This window comes from Tiliqua scincoides, chromosome 1 (genome assembly GCF_035046505.1).
Source record: "Tiliqua scincoides isolate rTilSci1 chromosome 1, rTilSci1.hap2, whole genome shotgun sequence".
NCBI lineage: Eukaryota > Metazoa > Chordata > Lepidosauria > Squamata > Scincidae > Tiliqua > Tiliqua scincoides.
Genome location: NC_089821.1, coordinates 305,518,127 through 305,537,898, shown reverse-complemented (window position 1 = coordinate 305,537,898; position 19,772 = coordinate 305,518,127). Strand labels below are relative to the sequence as shown.

The 19,772-nt window shown below is 44.4% G+C and overlaps 1 protein-coding gene across 2 annotated transcripts in view; it reads left to right on the top strand.

Moving 5' to 3' along the window:
• BRF1 (BRF1 RNA polymerase III transcription initiation factor subunit) overlaps positions 1-19,772 on the top strand; it is a 180,581-nt gene that overhangs the window by 124,295 nt on the left and 36,514 nt on the right. The window contains exons 10-14 of one of the 2 annotated variants that reach the window (XM_066629554.1): positions 2,141-2,227; positions 4,019-4,080; positions 5,810-5,891; positions 6,835-6,890; positions 13,248-13,504. In XM_066629554.1, the coding sequence (XP_066485651.1) occupies positions 2,141-2,227; positions 4,019-4,080; positions 5,810-5,891; positions 6,835-6,890; positions 13,248-13,504 (544 nt within the window). The remainder of the gene's footprint in view (positions 1-2,140; positions 2,228-4,018; positions 4,081-5,809; positions 5,892-6,834; positions 6,891-13,247; positions 13,505-19,772) is intronic. The other variant, XM_066629563.1, reaches the window with a different exon arrangement.

Genomic DNA, 19,772 nt, shown 5'->3' with positions numbered 1-19,772 from the left:
TTTTCGTGCTGTGACAATGATGTTACCAGCGCATTGGCAGGCAGGGGGAAGAGTGGCTAATAGCATGGTCTATAACGAAGGTAGCTTGAGCATCTCACATTGGTGCTTTTGCTGCATCCAGAGGCAATTTATTGAACGTCAGCAACAATGTTAAATTGACTAAATTGGGAGGGAGACTTGCTTCACATTCTGACATTGATTTTGCTACCAGGTGAAGGAGGGGGCTGTTGGTTTTTGTCCAGGTGTTATAAAGTTGTGATGTAAAAAGTTGCACAGGCTGTGGAACAAGACTTTGTGTTTACTGAGCTGTCAATAAAATTCACGACTAAAATATGCCATTTTAAAATATTTTTCCAGAGGCGGTTTTAGTCCATATATTATCATAAAATTGCCTGCAGCAAATATTTGTTGCCTAGTTCAGTCCCTGGAGAGTGAAGTAATAAAGCATATGAAACATCTCAGATAGAGTAAATGTAAAAACATTATCCAGAGAGTTGGAGACTCCTTGTATATGAATGTGAGGCACCAAGGTAAGGCTTGTGAGAGCCAGCCTGAGGTCAGACTGTAGCATCCTTGGAGAGCAGCTGCAAGGGACCCAGTAAGGCCCACAGGTGACACTTGCAATGACACCTCCCCCCCACCTTTTAAAAAGTCAAAAATATTTTGGTGCTTCTCTTGGCACTGAGAACACTGGCAGCCACCATGTTATTTTCCTATAGTCATTGGATATTTAATTGTTTGGGGGGCATTGTGTGGGAAAAAAGTGTTTGGTAGTGGTGGAGGCCTCTTTCTCCCAAATTGCCCTCTAAATTGTCTGAAGCATTGTGGATTCCAAGTTTGTGGTCACTAGTCCCCTGGTGCCAAGTGCCACACAGCTGGTATGGGGGGATTATTCTGGAGGAAAAATCCATTACGGGGTACAAGCCATGATATGTATGCTGCGCAACCTCCTGATTTTAGAAATGGGTTATGTCAGAATTCCAGATGCAAAGGAGGGCACCAGGATGAGGTTATCTGGTGTGCTCCCTGGGCATTTGGTGGGCCGCTGTGAGATGCAGGAAGCTGGACTAGATGGGCCTATGGCCTGATCCAGTGGGGCTGTTCTTATGTTCTTATGAAACCCCCCATTGTTGCCCCTACAGTTAGCTGCCAAGGGCCACTACAAATGTTGGGGGACCTGTAGAGGTGATCCACAGTGGCAATTTGCTGAGGGCTTTCTCAACACTGGGGTCAGTTGTGTCTGAGAGCATCTGTGGGCCCCAAAGCAAAGATGTTCCTCTGCTTGCCTCCTTCCCAGGTCTGAAACCAGCCAGCATTTGTCCCAACTCCAGCTGTTGTTTGCATACCCTTCCTTGCTTTGGTTCCATTTTGTGCGTACAGCAAGAGTTTACAGTGTGGAAACGCTTCCAGTGCTCACTCCCAGTTGTTAGGCTGGTGGTGTGTTGACCATTTTTTGTCTTGGATTAGGAAGGCCACTCTTCCCTAGAGTCTTTTACCTATAGATCAAGATCTCTCTCTTTCTCTCTGTCACACCTGCCCCTGGATATTTGCAGTATGCCTTACTCAGTCTAGAGATATTTGTTTATTTGTGTAATGCATTTTTTTACCTTGCCTTTCCTGTGGGTGCCCAAGGTGGCTGACAAAATAGAAAAAAATAAAATAAAGCCATCAAACTGAGCAGCAGAAACCAACAGCAGCAATAAACTAGCAGAAGGCAATAAACAGAAAAAACAATAAAAGGCAATAAAAGCAGCAGTTAAAGGTGCTCATAAAAGATGACATTAATAATAGGTGGTAATAAGCATTGGTAAAAACAACAGAACATCCAGTCATAATGAACCCACCCAAGATCAACCCAAACACCAACTGAAACAAGAACATTTTCATCCCCCCCCCAACATCTCAAGGAGGAAGGGGCATGTTGCGTCCATCGTAGGCGTGGTGCCCCCCTGGTAGGCTACTGGTCAGTGGTAGTCTCCCAAGGCACCTTACCTCGAGAGGCAGAAAAGTATGGAGTCCATTGGGCAGCTTTGCAAAGCCGATTTAATCGGGTAATTGCCTTTATATCCATCAGAGCCCTGTTACGTCACAGGGTCCTAATCCTGGCTCTAACAAGAGTTTTGTGTATGTTTTCTCCTAGGTCCTATGCCTGGCAGTCGACAACTCCCGGCACCCCCCGGCTGGTCGTCCCCAACTCCTTTTGAGGGTCCCCTTGCAGGCAAGCCAGGTTAGTTAGATGGTGTGGAACATCCCCCTGTGGATGCTGGCTCCGGCTTACCTGAGCCCCAGCTGGGGTGGGGAGTCCCAGGGACCACTAGAGCAGATCTAGCGGTGGCTGTGCTGCCCAGTGCCAGGCTGGTGCCTCCCTGCTGGCTACCTGGTTCTCAGCAACCCAGGTCCATGCCCGGTTTCATGGGACTGGGGCTTCTTCAGCCCCTTCAGGGCTGCATAATGGCAGAATAAGTTTGAGTCAATTGCCTCCAGCAGTCCACTCTGAGGCACTGCAGCCACTGTCCTGGGTGCCAGTGCTCCCCTTGGCTGCCAGGCTTCATTTGAGCCTGGCTGCTAGGACCAGCAGTCCTGCCCCTTCCTGTCTCACCACTTGCCTGAGGTCTCCTGCAACCTTGGGTGAGCGCCAGAATGGGCTGGGCAGCACCATGAGCAGCCGCTCAGACAAGTTGTTCCTCATGCTTGTCTGGCTGGCATGGCCTATCCCAAACTGGGGCAGCAGCCACTGGGACCCCACTGGACTGCTCGGGACCGCAATAGTTCTGAAATTGCAAGGGAGGGAGTACCACGACTGCAGTGCCATCAGAGAGGAGGCCCTACTTCTCTCCGCCACTCCCCTGATTTCCAACAGGGGCAACACATGGAGAAGGGCCTTCTCTGAAGATCTTAGGGGTAAGTCAGCATATATGAGAGGAGGCTGTCCCTCAAGTACCTGGTCTTAAACCATAAAGGGCTTTGAAAGTCATAACAGGCACCTTGAATTGGGCCCAGAAATGGGCAGCCGGTTCAGTAGAATGAAACCATTAAGCTTCAGTAGCCACATAGGCTGTCCCATTCTGCACTAATTGCACTTTCTGGACCATCTTCAGTGGCAGCCCCACACAGAGCGTGTTACAGTAATCTAAATGAGCTGTTACCAAGACATGGACCACTGTGGCCAGGTCCAGCGGACCAAGGTCTGGCTGCGGCTTGTGTGCCAGTAGAAGCTGGGCAAAAGCCTTCTGAACTCCAACAAAACCCACATCTTGTTTCACCCCAAAAGCACGACACAAAGGGACTTGTCCGCTGCCTCCCTCCCCTCGGTATTGGGGTGCTTTCCCCTCTCGTGCTCTCCTAACTACTGTAAAGCAGGGCTGCAGGTGTAGCTGCAGGTGGAAGAGAGTAGCAGATGGTAAGACCTGGGAGGGGAAAGTCATGGCTCCCTTCCTCCATCCCCATGTGCAGTTCAGAGCTACAGATGCACACTCCAGATTTTACCCTAGCAACTTTGGAGGGGATGGGTGGCTTCGTGGCTAACTTGTGACTGGTTCTGTACTGCTGCTCTTGTAAGTGACATTCCCCAGCTTGCTAGCCTTTCACTTAACTCCCACATGTGCGTTCAGCACTCTTGGAGCAAGCGCAGCAGCTGAATAAACGTTGCGTGCTCTTGACTTTGGGCATTTAAACATTCATAACCTCTCATTCCTTCACTTTGCATTTAATTGAGTGTTTACCATTGAATCTTATTAATGCTGATTCCCAAGGAACTGGGGGTAAGTTCTTTGTGCTAATTAACTGCAGTGACAATTTGTGTTCGCACAAGAAGTGGTGACAATAGGAAAGTGTGGTTAGAAAAACCTTCATTTAAATAAAAAAATGTAGATGGGTGCTGTCCTTGCAAAGATTGCTTTGTTAGCAAACCAGTTATCAGAATGACTATATTTCCAAGATGATTAAAGCCAGGGCTTGAATCGAAGTTGATTTGGAATGAATGCGCACCCTAATTAAAATTTCTGTGGCTTCTATTTAGATGAAAATACTGAAGATGGTGAATTAGATCTAAGTGGAATTGATGACAACGAAATAGATATGGTAAGAATTGCTGTCTCCCCCCATAATTGTCTTGATATGCATGTGAGGCTATTAAGATATTTCTTAGGCCCGGGATTGCATTGGTGTATCCAGGGACCAAAGAGGCCAGATAAGAAGTCTATAGTTGTGATGCATATATTGTAGTAGCTTAGAATTTTATAATCTGTCATAGCAGTGGCAGTACTGTGGCATTAAAGCACTGGTAATGAAAATAAGCAAGTCCAAAGAAGTTGCATAAAGTTTAAAGTGGCACAGGTGAACCACCAAACAATGAAATTTTTAAGAAAATTGGGTGTGTTATCAGAGTGATGTCTTGTTTTGTTTGCTTTAAAAGACATGCTGAGGCTACAAGCACTGACATACTTGGAGGTGGGCAAAGGTTGCAGGTGTCCTGTGTGGCATGGGAAGGGGGTGGCATCGTGACTCCCGCACCTCCCACGGCCCTGTACTGAGGCCTCCAGAGGGCCTAAAACTCTACTTATGATGTTTTAGGCTGTTTTAGGCCTTAGGACTCCAAAGGACTTCTAAGAGCCTAAATCATTTCTTCCAGTTTTTGCTCAAAATCCAGAAGTGGGGATTTAGGGCTTTTGCCGTCAGATGACCTTTGGAGGGCCCCAGATACAAGTGTTGGGGAGCGGCGGCAACATTGTGCGAACCTGGCTCCAGGAGACACAGGGGCCTAAAGGTTCGCTAAAGGGAATCTTGCAATCTGCTCTGGTGGGAAGCCACACATCTTAGTTTTAAGTGTCTGAAATGAGTTATAGTTGCTCAGGAGTGAGGGAAAGTCACTTTATTCATGTTCATAGGTTCTTTTCTGTACTGCAGGGCTTTTCAAACTGGGGCGTCGCGACGCCCCAGCCTGCGGGCCCTGGCCCCTGCCCCCTTAAGGGGAAGGGGCAGCCTGGAGGCAGGGAGGAGGCAGTGGCGTGATCCCCAGGATCGCGACGCTCAGGGGGGCTGCAGGGGCTTGAGTACACATAGCCTTCCAGGGGTGCAGGGAACCCGGCGCGACCTGCGGCAGGGCTCCCCGCAGCAGTGAAAGTGGATGCGGAGCGATCGTGCTCCACTTCTGTGTACCCAAGTCCCTGCAGCCCCCTGAGTGGTGCAATCCTGGGGATCGCGCTGCTGCCTTCCCCCGCCCCTGCTGCCTCCCCCCCTCCTGCCCACGCAAGAACGTAGTGGCTCTCAAACTCTCCCAGAGAGTTTGAGAACCACTGCTGTACCGTATTCTTATCTATTTCTTTAAAAAGAAGCCATGCTCACATTGTTGTTAAAAAATGTACGTGTTAAAAATAAAATGTTTCCACGCAAAAAAGTTCACCAACCAGTTTATGTAGTAAAATGAATGGGATGTTGTGTTTGCTTAAATAGATGTAGCTAAAGGAAGAAGGGGAGGAGGCTACAAGATTAATGGCCCTTGCAGAAGTTTTGTTTTTCTACATCCAACGCTGTGGAGCAGTGGAAAGTGTTCATATTTGATGCAGCGCTGAGGTGATGCTGAATCAGATACTCTTCAGCCCTCAGTCCTCTGTCTCTCCTCTCTCTCTTTCTTGATGCTACCACCTGACAGTTCCAGCCAAGTAAGTGGGGCTTTTGGAGAAGGAGGCAGCTGATGGTGAGAGGAAAGGAGAGGGGCTAGGCTGGTGCCTGGGATGCAAGACTGAGATTGCTGTGCTAAGTCCTGTGTCAGTAGCTGAAAGCATTATACTTTTATTTTGCCCCCCCCCAGTATATACTCAATGAATCAGAAGCCCAAATAAAAGCCGAACTGTGGATGAAGGATAACGCGGATTATCTGAAGGAACAAAAGGGTAAGTGAAATGAAAGAATGTCTTTCTGGTGATTCATATTGTGAAATCTGGGGCTGAAAACATTCTCCAGTGTGATTAATAGGTTCATTGCAGACCTAAATACATTAATTTGTTAATATGCAAACCAGTGTGTACTTGGAATTACTTGACACAACTTACTTATGCTGTAACTGTGAAGATCAAGTATGCACTCTTGATTTGCAACACTCATCAGTGGAACATGTGAATGTTGGTTAAAAAAAAAAAGAGAACCCTACCACCTTACTGCACAAGACTGAAGTGACCTGATCAGCACCCTTTTAAGTAGATTTTTCTGTGCATACCCTCAAAATGTCACCTGTGCTCAGTAGCCTAAAATCTATTTCAGTTGTAGTTAGCTGCCCTGCATCAGGTTGCCCAGTTGGTTGTTGGCCAGTTGTCTGATGGGAGAGGACCGCTTTCATGCCTTCCACCTTCTTTTTGTGCATTGTTTCTGTCTCTGGGTATGCACTGAGCCTCGGACAAGTTCTCCTGACTCATTCGCTGCTGGTTTCAAATAGCCACAGACATGTGCAGCAATTGCCCTATCCCAATTCTGCAAGACATCTGGCGCATTCCTGCTCTTAAGCTGTATCTTTGTTGTCTTTATGATGGGCCTACAGCTTACCCTGGCCATTGCCCTGTCGTTCCATGTTGTCTAGGCAACTGTGGCTACTGCACTGGGTTCACCCCCTGGCTACCTGTTTTTGGCTTCCAATTGTGCCTCATCATCCAGTACCTCGTGGCTCCCCTGCAGTCCACAACAGACTCCTGGTCACACACACATATTACAGTTGTATCCCATCATTCTTCTGTGATGGAACTCAAGGGGGCATATGTGATGTTCCTGTAGCTGATAGATTAACAAGTCAATTTGTTAAGACAAGTGAAAAAAATATGCTATTGTAGTTTTGTTCTCTTACAGAAAAAGAAGCAAGAATAGCAAAAGAGAAAGAACTTGGGATTTATAAAGAACAAAAGGTAAATAATATTTTTGGAATAAGCAAACTGAAGATAATATTGAACAATTTTGATTCAGGCTCACGATGCTGTTGGACCAGGGTTTGTAGTAAATGGCTTAGAAACTCAAATTGATTTGATCTGACCTTACTTTGCAATACGACTTTTTTTTTTTAAAGCTCCTATCACTATGACTTGTAATAAATGTGGAGCTTTGCTTTTCAGATAGCAGGACTAATGCTGGTTTGCTAGAGTTAATAATATGTGTCCTCATATTATCTTGATGCAGTCCTTACAATATCTTGCAGAGTGAGTAAGGATAATTATCGCTGTGTTGTAATTGGGAGCTGAATAAGTCAGTCAGTCCTATTTTGTTCAGTGGGGCTTACTCTCAGGAAAGTGTGGTTAGGATTGCAGCCAAAGACTGAGGGGGTGGACATTGGGAGGAAATGTGCCTGTGGGACTTACTTCTGAGTAGACATGCCTAGGATTGGGTTTTTGGTTGCACTCTTTTTTTCTCAAATACAGGAGCAGGCAATTGGCACTTCTCTTTCCTCCTCTCCCCCACCCCACCCCACCCCACCCCCTCCCACAGCCACATTCCCCCCATCTCATAATTGCAGTTAGCACCTCTCCTACTCTCCCTCCCCTCTCTTGTTTGCACCTTCCAAGGGTCCAGAATCACTTGCCTCACATTCCCCCCCCCCCATTTCCTGCTCCTTTATTTCAGAAAAAAAGTGTGACCAAAAGCCCAATCCTAGGCATGTCTACTCAGAAGTAAGCCCCATAATAGTCATTGGGGCTTACTCCTGGGAAAGTGAGGCTAGGAGAGGATCCTGAGAGCCCAGCCCAGGCATGTCTACTCAGAAGTAAGTCCCATTATGGTCAATGGGGCTTAATCCCAGGAACATGTGGAGAGGATTGTGGCCCAGCGCCCTTCCTCTGAAAGGCAAAGGCAAGGCATGGAGGGTCGCTTTGGGGAGGCTGCAGGCAACTGTGGCAAGGAAACGGGGCAGCCCATTCGTACCTGCTTGCCTGTCCCTGGCTCCCTTGTTCTCACTCGCTCACTCCGCCCAGACCTCCTCCAGGCTTCTCTCACTGCCCAATCAGCAGGTAGGGCAAACAACAGACTTGATACCCAATCCTAGGCATGTCTACTCTGAAGTAAACCCCATAATAGTCAATGGGGTTTACTCCCAGGTAAATGAGGATCCCCAGGTAAATGAGGACCCGGTTGCAGCCTTCCTCTTGCGTGAGGGTCAAAGCAGCAGCTTCTCTGCCCGCAGCTGCTGCCTGCTGCCTGCCTCCTCTGGCCCCATGGCACACTTGAGGCTGCCTCACAGCACACTAGTGTGCTGCGGCACAGTGGTTGAAAAATGCTGACTTAAAGGCATGGAATTTTTCTCAGGGGGGAAAAACATGAGACAGATTGACCAATCTCCCCGCCCCAAAAATGTTGATTTAGTTTTGTGAGTTCCCCCATAAAATTATCCCACTTTTCAACCCCCCTTTAGGACTGAAACATTCACCAAAATTATATTTTGATGGTATAGTCAAGTCTGGTATAATAACAACAAACTGTGATTATTGGATTACGTGACTAAGTGGTGAGAGCCATAGGCTTGTGTACTCCCTCCTCCTGGCATGCAGCATGATCCCCTTCCTCTGGTCTTGGTTTGAGACAAACTACTGAACCAACAAGCTACGGGTTGCAGTTGTCCATCAAACCAGGATCCCAAACCAAGGTATGGAGCTGTCCAAAGATGCACACTTTCTCTGAACCTGTTGGTGGTTCCGTAAAGCCATTCTACTGACTAACCATGGATAGCTCTATTCACTATGAATGTTTAAACTCTTTTTAAAGCCATCTAAGCTATTGACCATCATTACATTCTGTTGCAGTCAATTCCATAGATGTATTATGCATATTTAGCATTGGCATAAAGAAGTATTTTCTTTTGTCTGTCTTGCCAATCACTTTCACTGGGTAACTCTGAGCTGTAATGTTCTGGATAGGAAGATAAACTTATCTGTCCTTTCTCTACACTACACATGCATAATTAAACCTTTACTATGTTCCACTTGGTCGCCTTTTGACTAAACTAAAAGTCCTTGTACTATTTTCACATTGTATTTGCCAGACAACCTTTCTTACCATAATTCCCATAAAAGATCATGTCAGTGGGCTCTTCATTCTGTCCCATACTCATGATCTTAGTGTTTATTACCTTGTATAAAATGGACATTTTTTCTGTCTTCCTCCCCCCTGTTTTGTAAGGCAATGAAACACTGCCTGATTGTTGAAAGCATCCCATTCAGACCATTTTCACACAGACTCAGTACAGTCTGAATAATTTTTACGACTGCAAAAATCTCTGGAACACCAACATATCCTTGACACCCACTTCCCTGTTCTCACGGTATAAACCTTGATATTCCACGCATGCAGGGTCAGTGACTTACATGATTAAAATTTGCTTCATATGTTCCTTTCTTAAGAAGGAACTTTCTTGCAGTCCTTTCTTACAGAGTCAGTCAGCAGGCATCCAAAAAAATACATTATTTAACTTTTCTCTGTAAATCTTGTTGAGAATATCCTTCTGAGAGTGATACATGCCTGATCTCGTCTGATCTCGGAAGCTAAGCAGGGTCAGGCCTGGTTAGTACTTGGATGGGAGACTGCCTGGGAATACCAGGTGCTTTTGGCTTATACCAGAGTCTTTCAAGACCGAAGGTTGCCAACCAACCATTATTTTAGTTGAAATTCCTATATAGGCTCCAGGAGGGACCCAGTGGCCCAGTTCAGGCATCACACAGAGCCATGGGTTATCTTAACTGTTCTTTGTTTAAGAATCCAGGGTTGGCGCCACAGATGATCATCAAATTGTAGCTTCAATCTCATCCTGATTTGTTTTGCCTCCCCCCTTCTCCCCCCCCCCAAGCTTCCAGATGAAATTTCAAGCTCCCATTACTTTCCCAGCTGCTGGCAAAACATTGCCTCATCAGCTATGCTCTTGCCAGGAGAATGGAAGGTGTTGTAAGCCAATCACTAGCCACAGTCAAAAAGTACAAAGCACAGTTCTACTATTCTCCCCCTTGTAAGAAAACTCAACCATTTCTTGTCCATTCCCTGCAATGAATACATTAAAAGCAGTCTGACATTGATGTTAAAAGGAGGAAAATTTTTCTGGAGTTCTTAAAACAATTTTATTTACAGGTCATATCTTTTTTTTAAATTGTTAAAGAATAGTATTTGGGAGAAGATGCCTTTTGATCACTTCACATTTGTTCCATTTATTTTGCAAGAGGGGCAGCTAAGCAGCAGAACTGCCTGCCCATGCAATTCAGTGCAAGGCAAAAGCGTACAAGCAGTTCTACTGCTGGGCCAGAATTGTTCAGTGAGAGTGCAAGCAAGTGCAGCTTTCAGCCGAAAGTGTCTCTGTTCTGATGGTGTCTCTGTAGTTGTCAGCCCTTTGAGGGCAGAACCATTGAAACAAGCCAGGTTTATCCCAGGATTCTGGTTGGATGTAACATAGAACCACAGTTAAGGCAAACCCTAACAAAACAACTCCAAATCCTGGGTTCAAATTATAGTTTAATTCTGGTTTGTTTACTCAAAATAAACCCCTATTCACTGACAGTTCTGGTTTGGACAATCATATAACCATATTTGCATAAAATAAAATGTGGCTTTGTACAGTATCTGAACTGACTGATTGCTTAATGCTTGAAAGGCATAGAAAATAAAACAGCTAATATCATAATGCCATTGTACAAATCAATGGTAAGGCTGCACTTGGAGTAATGCGTCCAGTTCTGGTCGCCACATCTCAAAAAGGTTATAGTGGAAATGGAAAAGGGGCAGAAGAGAGTGACCAAAATGATTACTGGGCTGGAGCACCTCCCTTATGAGGAAAGGCTACAGCGTTTGGGGCTCTTCAATCTAAAAAAAAGGCACCTGAGGGGGGACATGATTGAGAGATACATAATTATGCAGGGGATGGTTAGAGTGGGTAGAGAGATGTTCTTTTCTCTCTCACACAACACCAAAACTAGGGGACATCCACTCAAATTGAGTGTTGAGGGAGTTAGGACAGACAAAAGAAAATACTTCTTTACTCAGCATGTAATTAGTCTGTGAACTCCTTGCACACAGGATGTGGCGATGGCATCTGGTCTGGATCCCTTTAGAAAGGGACTGGATAAATTTGTGACATTTGGAAAGGTCCGTCGCAGGTTACAAGCCATGATGTGTATGTTCAGGCTCCTGATTACAGAAGTAGGCTACCTCAGAATGCCATATGCAAGGGAGAGCTGCAGGATCCAGGTCTCTTGTCTTGTATGCTATCTGAGGCATCTGGTTAGACCACTGTGAGATACTAGCTGGACTAGATTGGCCTTTGGCCTGATCCAGCAGGGCTCTTCTTAAGTTCTTATGTTAATCATGATTAGTGCTAACAAGGAGTTGTTAATATTCCAAGTTAATATTCCAAACGGACAGTAAAACTATTGTTTATCTTGACAAACCGAGCTCTGTTCCTGGAGACATCAGTGTCACTTATTTGTCACCTTCAAAGCAGAGAGGTCAGGAAAATGTCTGCAGTTATAATATATTGCCATGGTTAAGCATTATGTCTGCATAGGGCCTTTTTGGGAAAGAATCATGAATCTTATTCCGTCAGGTAATTGCCTTCTTCCACTGCTGATAATTTTTCATTTAACTTGTCAGGAAATCTTAGTACCAGCCACCCAACATCTTTTGTTTTTGTATTGCTGCATTTAAATTATACTTCCTTTTTTTTCTCCCCCTCAACTGAGCAGTTTTTAGGTTTAGTACAGCATATGTCTAGCTGACCTTGTTTCTCTGACTAGCACTTATTGTTTCCCAGAGGTTTGCATTAGTCCAAGCCCATTTATTGGCAGATCCATGGCTGCCTTTCTCTGCTTTGTGGAACGGCAGTCCTTTGGGGACTCTTGAACACAGATCTCTACTCTTACTTAAAACTATGCTGTGTCCCTTCAGCATCATGGTGCAGCAATAATTGTAGTGTTGCTCAGTATTTCAATCCCCTTTTGATCATTAACAATAAGAATGATAAAAACCCAGGATCTCAACTTTTGGAGGACCTGATGCATATTTTAAGTGAGAGTGTGGAATCTTCCTTTAATCCTCACATTTTATAAAAAGTGCCCAGACGTAATAAAAACTTGTGAACTCCCCCATGTCGGGGCAGAGAGTTGGCAAGCAAGAAAGATGTATCACTCTTCAGCATAGAAAAGAAACTGCTAAAACATAATGCAGTCATGGCGATTCTGCCCACCTTTCTACTAAACAAATAGCAGGGATCTTGAGGGATCCTGAGATTGTAGAATGAAGTAGCTGTTCATTCCTAGTTCCTGCCTGTGTCTCCTCGTTTTTAAAGAGACAATATGCATTTTATGGATGTCAGGGATTTTCAAGGTTGTATTGATTATCCACAATTTTAGCTCTGCGCCAAACATAACCCTCATGCAACAGGTGGGCTGACTGTACAGTGTGACTGAAGGAAGGTTACCAGCATATTGTGAAGAGTAAGTAAAGAGGAGAAGCTTTTCTTTGTATGTAATGCTGGAAGTCATCCTAGGCTGGCACCAGATTGCTTCAGGCTCAGAGATAAGGCCTGACCCTGGGCCCCTGCACGCCCACATGGTCTGTTGGCTTCTTCCTTAAATGGCATCTTCCTTAAATATCTCCCATGGCTTTACAAGGTGGGTGGGCAGCAACAGCAACTCACCCTCTCCCACACCTGACAGTGGAAATGAAGCACCTGCTGCTAAGGGCTTTGGTGGCAGCTCTTTCCTACTCCCACCTGCCAATGGGCTTTTTCCCAGGCTCCTGCAATGACAGTGAAGGCAGGAAACAATGGGGAAGGCAAGCTCACAAGGAGCTGATATGTAGGCTTTGATTCAAGTGACTGTGCCTCCTTTTCCCACCCTACCTGTTGGTTAATATGAAAGTTCACCTTAAGCCCTGCAGTGATGTGTCTGGGTGATGCTCTCTTGACCAAGGGTTGATCAGATGAGAGAAAAAGTGCATTCTTTGAAGAATATCTGATAGCATCCCAGTGAGGTGGGCATTTGATACGTATGCAGCTTCTTCCTTGGATTCTGATATCCAGAGTCTGAATCAGAATCTTGGGTACCTCATGGCACTGTTAAGCCCACACTAAGGCACTGAGAGCACCCCGCCTACAGGTGAGTAACCATGCCATCCATCGACTTCTCTCAAAGCAGTTGTTAATCTTTATGATGATGATTAATCTGGAACCCATTGGGGGGGCTCAGTGAAATTATTCTAATTGCCCCCTAAAATTGGTGTTCATTTATGTTTTAATTAAGCCCAAGAAGTCCTCAAAGAAGCGAGAGCTGATCCAGGCCAGCACAGCAGGAGAGGCAATTGAAAAGATGTTGGAGCAGAAGAAGATCTCAAGTAAAATTAATTATAATGTGTTAAGGGACCTCAACAGCAAAGGAGGTAGCACGCCAAAGAAAGAGGATGGCAGCCCTGATGACAGCAGCAACACCAAGAAGCTGTCAAGAAGAAAATCTCTCGCTGCTAGGAATGTGGCCAACTCTCTAAACAGTGTGGGAAAAAGGTACCTCAATTGTTCACTTTTATCGCTCTGTGTGCATGGTGATCAGTGCATCTAGAGATGCTTGACGGTTTTTTGACACTGAGAGAATGCTGGGGCTCTCGCTTATTTTACCACACGGCACCAGAATGAATCCTCCTTGGCAGGTCACGTATCGGCTGGCAGCTTCAGCATGGATTAATCACCATGGTGTGAAGGCATCAGTCAGAGCTGCAGATGCATCACGCACAACCCTGATACATCCTTAGAATTCTGCGATATGCTCCACTCTCCTCCCTTTTCCTAAGTGATCAGATTTTATCTCAGTTGACGTGATAAGCATACTGAATCTTTGGTTTTTTTTTTTTCTCATTTTGATGTGAAAAATAGATGGTTCTCGTTTGCTGTGACAGTTTGCAGTGGCATGATTAGTTCTTTGTTTGAATTTTATTCCAAATTTATTTGCTAATTGCTGCCTTTAGATATGAAACTTTATAGTAAATAGGCACATCAGTGGGTTGTAGTTTCTGAAAATGTGAGCGGGGGGGAGGTGAATAGACTTCTCAAATACGGACACATTTATTGCATTTAAAATAGATGTGTAGAGAACCTAATGTGCATTACATACAATTTTCAGCTCTCTTATTAGCTTGTGTCTAAACTAATGTCAGAAATCTGAGCTGATTTTTTTTGTTCCGAGGTATTTCTTCCTGGTCATCTTATGCTGTTAATGTTTAAGAGAGACTGACAACTGGCCCTGTGGCTTATCTTAGAGCATTGAGCTGCTGCCCTGTGATTTCCCAGAAGGGCTTTTTACCCCTGGTAAAGAATCTGTTGCAAGACTTGCTTTCCCTGCAGCTGATGTCTGCCAATCTGTCTCTGTTTCCTGTCTCCCAATAAAGCTCAACTATCTGTACCTTCCTTTGTAGGGCAGGGCTGTTTGGTAAATGGATGCAAATAGATAGTGTGATTCAAAGTGACAAGTTGTAGCTCTTGGGAGACAGAGGATTGCAGCAGTGCTCAGCTTCCAGGGTTGCTTTGACACCTTCCAACTCTCCTGTAATGAGCTGTAGCCAAAATAAGCCCCTTTTACCATACAGCTGTGGTACACATGGAAGTGGGGCATTGGTGGCTGTTGCTGTGGGCCACCATCCAGTGGGATAGGCCAATGATTCATTTATCTCAGTGTTCTGATTCAGCAGGCAGATACTGCAAGAAGTTTCGTAGAGCACATGATGGTTCAAATAAACATTTGAATCTATAAAGCCCTACTCTGCCATAACCTATCCTCCATGTGTTAGGCTGCAAAGCCTGACACGGAGACTCTCAAGTCTGCACCGACAAAATAGTCTGTGCAGATTTAGAACATTAGAACAACCTGCTGGATCAGGCCATAGGCCCATCTAGTCCAGCTTCCTGTATCTCACAAATTTGAGAAACCCCATTGTGGGGCCTGGGGATTTCCCCAGGGAAAGGGGACAAAAGTCCCCTCCAGCGGCCCTAGAGATGCCGCTGGATGCAGCAGTAGCCATTTTGGCACCGCTGCATCTGACAAAGCTGCCAGTGATAGGACTGGGCTATGAATGAGGCCTCATGCGTGTGAAACATGTGCTCTACTACTGACCCTACCTCTTTAATTTCCTCTTGTTAAATCTCAGCATCTGCTAGTCAGAGCTGCCACTGAAAGTTAATATGGAGGTTGCACATCTGGCTATCTTCACCAATAGCTATGAATAGATATACCTTCTATCCAAATCTTTAAAAAAATATATATAAAAAGACATTTCCATTACTATCCATCAGAACATCCTGTAGCAATGAGTTCCTTATAATGAATATGCGAGGCATGGGTGCCTTGATTTTCCTCCCATCAGTTGGTTCTTGAGTTAAAGGACCAGGTTATTGTCCGAGTCTTAGCAGTATGAGGCTTTAGCAGTTTCCAGTGCGTGCAGTGCTGATCTAGACTGCAACCCAGCTGCCTTCTGTTTCCTTCTGATCTATCTTTTTGATGTGGTTTTTCTTGTTTCCTACTCAGAATCTCTCCTTGCTGTTGACATTGTTGGAACTTTGAAGTGTTCCTCGATCTTCTCGTTTGCATCCATATGTTATAAGAGATAATTTGGGGTGGAAAATCTTCCATTCTGAGACTGTAATCTTTGAGTTCCATATGTCCATGTCTGAGAGCCATGTCTGACTTTTGTGTTCTCCCATGTAACATCTCTTTAATGCCTCCTTTAAAGGAAAGGAGACAATGTTACGTGAAGCAATGGATAATCAGGACTGAATTGTGACAGCATCATGGAGGACACTTGGGGGAAAAGTTGCAGTTTTTTTGTGTCTGTAATTAGAAATGATTAGAAAAAATGGTTAATCTTGTAGCATGACTTTGGAGATGGGTCATAACTTCCTGTTAGAAAACATGCTTCACATGCAGAAAGTCCCTGGTTCAACCCCCAGCATCTCCAAGTGAAAAGAGTCTTGACTGGAAAAGACATCTAGCTGGAGTCTAGACAACCATTGAAAGTCAGAATGGAGAGTATTGAACTAGATCAGTGGTTTCCAACCTTGGCCCATGGACCACGGAGGTAAAAATGAATCGTCGTGGACCACATGCAACCCCCCCCAGCCCATCACTTGCATACAACAAATACAATTTGTATTAATTAGAGAAGACTTAATAGAGCAGGGGTGCTCACACTTTTTTGGCTTGAGAGCTACTTTGAAACCCAGCAAGGCCCGGAGATCTACCAGAGTTTTTTTTACAATGTTCGCGCCATCATAACATATAACATTTATGTGTACAATGTATGTTGGTGTACCTTGAGCCCCACTGAGTATAACAGGACTTACTCCTGACTAGACATGCCTAGGATTAGGCTGTGAGGCTGCAATCCTAGCCACACTTACCTGGGAGTAAGCCCCATTGAGTACAATGGGCCTTACTCCCGGTGTTTCCTCCCAGAGGCACCTGAAGGGGGGGGTCGGCACTCCGCGATCTACTCATTTTGCCTCGCGATCTACCGGTAGATCGCGATCCACCTATTGAGCACCCCTGTAATAGAGATTTACTATTTATAGAAATTTTAGGGCTGCTGCTTTTGTTGTTAGCTGCTGCTGCTGTGGGCTATCTGTTCTCTGCCCTCTCTGGTGGTCTGTGGGGGAGCACTCATTTAGCAAGACACTGGAAGTGATAGAAGGTGATTTTTTTTTGTTCCTGTGACCTCGTGGACCTCTTCTCAGGCTCTTGAGGACCACAGGTTGGGAACCAGTGAACTAGATGGGCCAGTGGTCTGACTCTGTGTAAGGCAGTATCATGTGTTCCTAAGGCATGAATATACATACAAACATAGGAATTCAAATTCTAAATGTACTGTGTTATCTTCCAAGAACTAGGTCAGTGCATAGATTATTTTTCTTTTTTTCGGGATTAAAGATAAGCCTTTTGACTTTTCTTCCGTTGCTCTGTGCAAGATATCTTCTGTGGCATACATGCATTCTTTTGTTCAGCATCATTCTTGGCTGTAATGCATAAATTCCTTTGTTCACATTTGTTCCTCTGAGGTGTTAACAGAAAAATGCCTTCTTTTCCCCAGAAATACAATAATCACAGTAATTTATGTGCAATTAGGAACAAAATGTGCTACACCTCATTTGAAAATGAAGCACCCAGAGTGTCTTCCATCCAGAAGTCACAAGCACAGATCTCACTAGCCACTTCATTTGCAGTGATTTTATAATCTCCTTCATTTTATCTTCAGATATCTTAAATATTTAGTAATCTTTATCTCACAGAAACAGAAGTTTGCCTAACAAGGAACTGTAAGATCTTACTTTGAACATAGTACTTCAGTTGATTCTCTGCTCAGTTTGTAAATTGAACTATGGTAGGTTCAGAAATTACTCCCCTACCCTCCCTGGTGCCATTCCCCCATCCCCTTCTTGGCTTGAATTCTGGTTTGAATTCTGAAATGAAAAACATTGCATCTGCACAAATGCTAACTGTGTCTTATGCTAACCAGGACTTTCATTGTAACCCCAATTATTGTATATTACTGTTATAAACACTGGCCAAACTAAATAATTGATTTGACTTGCAGAGTGGTAAGTGGGGAGGAAGGAGGACCCAATTCGGAGTGAAGGGCATCCATGAGGGGATGTGATCTGCATCACCAGGTTGCAGGTCTCTTCTTATCTGGTGTGCTCCCTGGGGCATTTGGTGGGCCACTGTGAGATACAGGAAACTGGACTAGATGGGCCTATGGCCTGATCCAGCCTATGGCTGTTCTTATGTTAGCTGCAGATTGCAGGAGTGGGTGAGAGGGAGGTGGATTCCAGGTGCCGTTTGCTCTGAGTCTTTCTCTGCCGACACCTCCCTTGACCCCACTGTGAACATGAGCCATACTGATCTGCTTCCCACCTGCTAAAAGCAAGCAGAAAGCAAATTGTCTGCTTTTGTACTGTTCTTCTTGTGTGGCTTCTTCAGGTGCACTCTTCAACCTGTGCCTCTTAATGGTTATCTTAATTCAACAGTGATAACCTTTGTGTTGTAAATAATAGGTAGTTAAATCTAAATCTGTTTTTTGCTAAATCTCTTGTTTGCTAAATCACATCTCTTCTTTACTAAATCAGATTCTACTAATGTGAATTTGCTTTTAGATTACTTACTAATAGAATTTCATTTATAAATAGATGGAATCTTTCCAATGCCATGCTAGAATGAAGAGCTATCCCTTGTTGGCAGACTTTTGCTCATAATTTTAGTTGGATTGCTGTTGGGGTGGCACTGTTCCTTATACCCTGCCCTGTAATATTGGGATTTGGGGTTTACAAAGTGGTTATTCCAGCTCTGAGCTGTAGGAACCTCCATTTCCAGACATCAACAGTTTCTGATCAAAACTGCAAGTTGGGAATTGACAGTACTAGGTCTCTGCTGGATACTTTTCTTATTTTTCCTTCTCTTCTACCTTGTGCTGGTAAGAATTGGGCTTATTTCTGTGTATTGGGAGTGAGCAGTTAATTCAAATTCACCCAACACAGACAGGCACTAGAACTGTCCATCCTCAAAGGAGATCACCTACTGTCTGTGCCAAACAGCTTGGAGGCCCATCCTACAGAGTATGGATAGATTATAAGTTTTGCCACTGATTGTCCTAAGTGTCACAATAGTTAATTGGTTTGAATGCAAGTGTACTGTATAATGATTAATTTTGGATGGTGTTTGTTCCATTTCTTGGGGCGGTTATGTCCTGCTTTTGAAATGTTTGCGAGACTTCAAAAATGCCATTTTAAAGACCAAGAGAAGCTCTAACTTTTAGTTCCAGAGCATCAAGTATACTAGACTGTTCAAAGCGAATTACACTGCTGAAAGATTTGCTTTATCACAAACTGGATGCAACTACCGTATTTATCGGCGTATAACACGCACTTTTTCCCCCTGAAAATAGGGGGCAAATGATGTATGCGTGTTATACGGCGATGTCTCTTTAAGGGATCCCGTTCCCAATAGTGCCTAGCGGCGGCACAGCATCGTGTGACGTGATGTCAGCGCTGCGCCCGCCGCATATTATCACAGCCGCTGGCAGCTGATGAATATGGTAAGTGGAGACCCTTTCTTTGGGGAGGGGAGGGGGAGGGATTGAGGTGAGGTGGCATAAGTAATGCTTTGGATGGTGAAGAAGATGAGCTGATTTATGAAGATAGTAGCAGTGAAAGCAGCAGTGTTCATTGCGATTTTGAAGATAGCAGTGAAGATGAAGAGTTTCTTGGTTTCCCAGATAGTGATTTCTGAGTAAACTTTTGTAAAAACAAAATATCCAAGTTTCTTTTGTTAAAACAGTTGCTTTTACTGTCCTTTTACATTATTTACCTTATATGTGGTAATAATATTAATAAAAAAAAGTTCTGAGCTACCCTTATTTTTTTCCTGAAATTTCCCTCTTAAAATGAAGATGCGTGTTATACGCCTGTGCGTGTTATACGCCGATAAATACGGTATTTATTTCTTTAAAAAAAAAAAAAGGACAAGACAAGAGAGGGTTTCCTAGGAAAAAACACCAGAGCAATATTTAACATGCCCATCAACACTGGGGCTAATGAGGAAAGAGTTCAGTTCTTTTTTTGGAGGCTCAATTTAATGTAAATGTGTTTTAATTACATTTTTCACTGTATGTAATTTAAAGCTGCCTAATAGGAAAAGGTCAGATCTAATTTTCACATGGAAAATGCTTTCTCTTAAGTGTCTTCCATCAACAGACATAGTTCAATTTGTGCTTGAATGTTTTGTTTCTTGCTG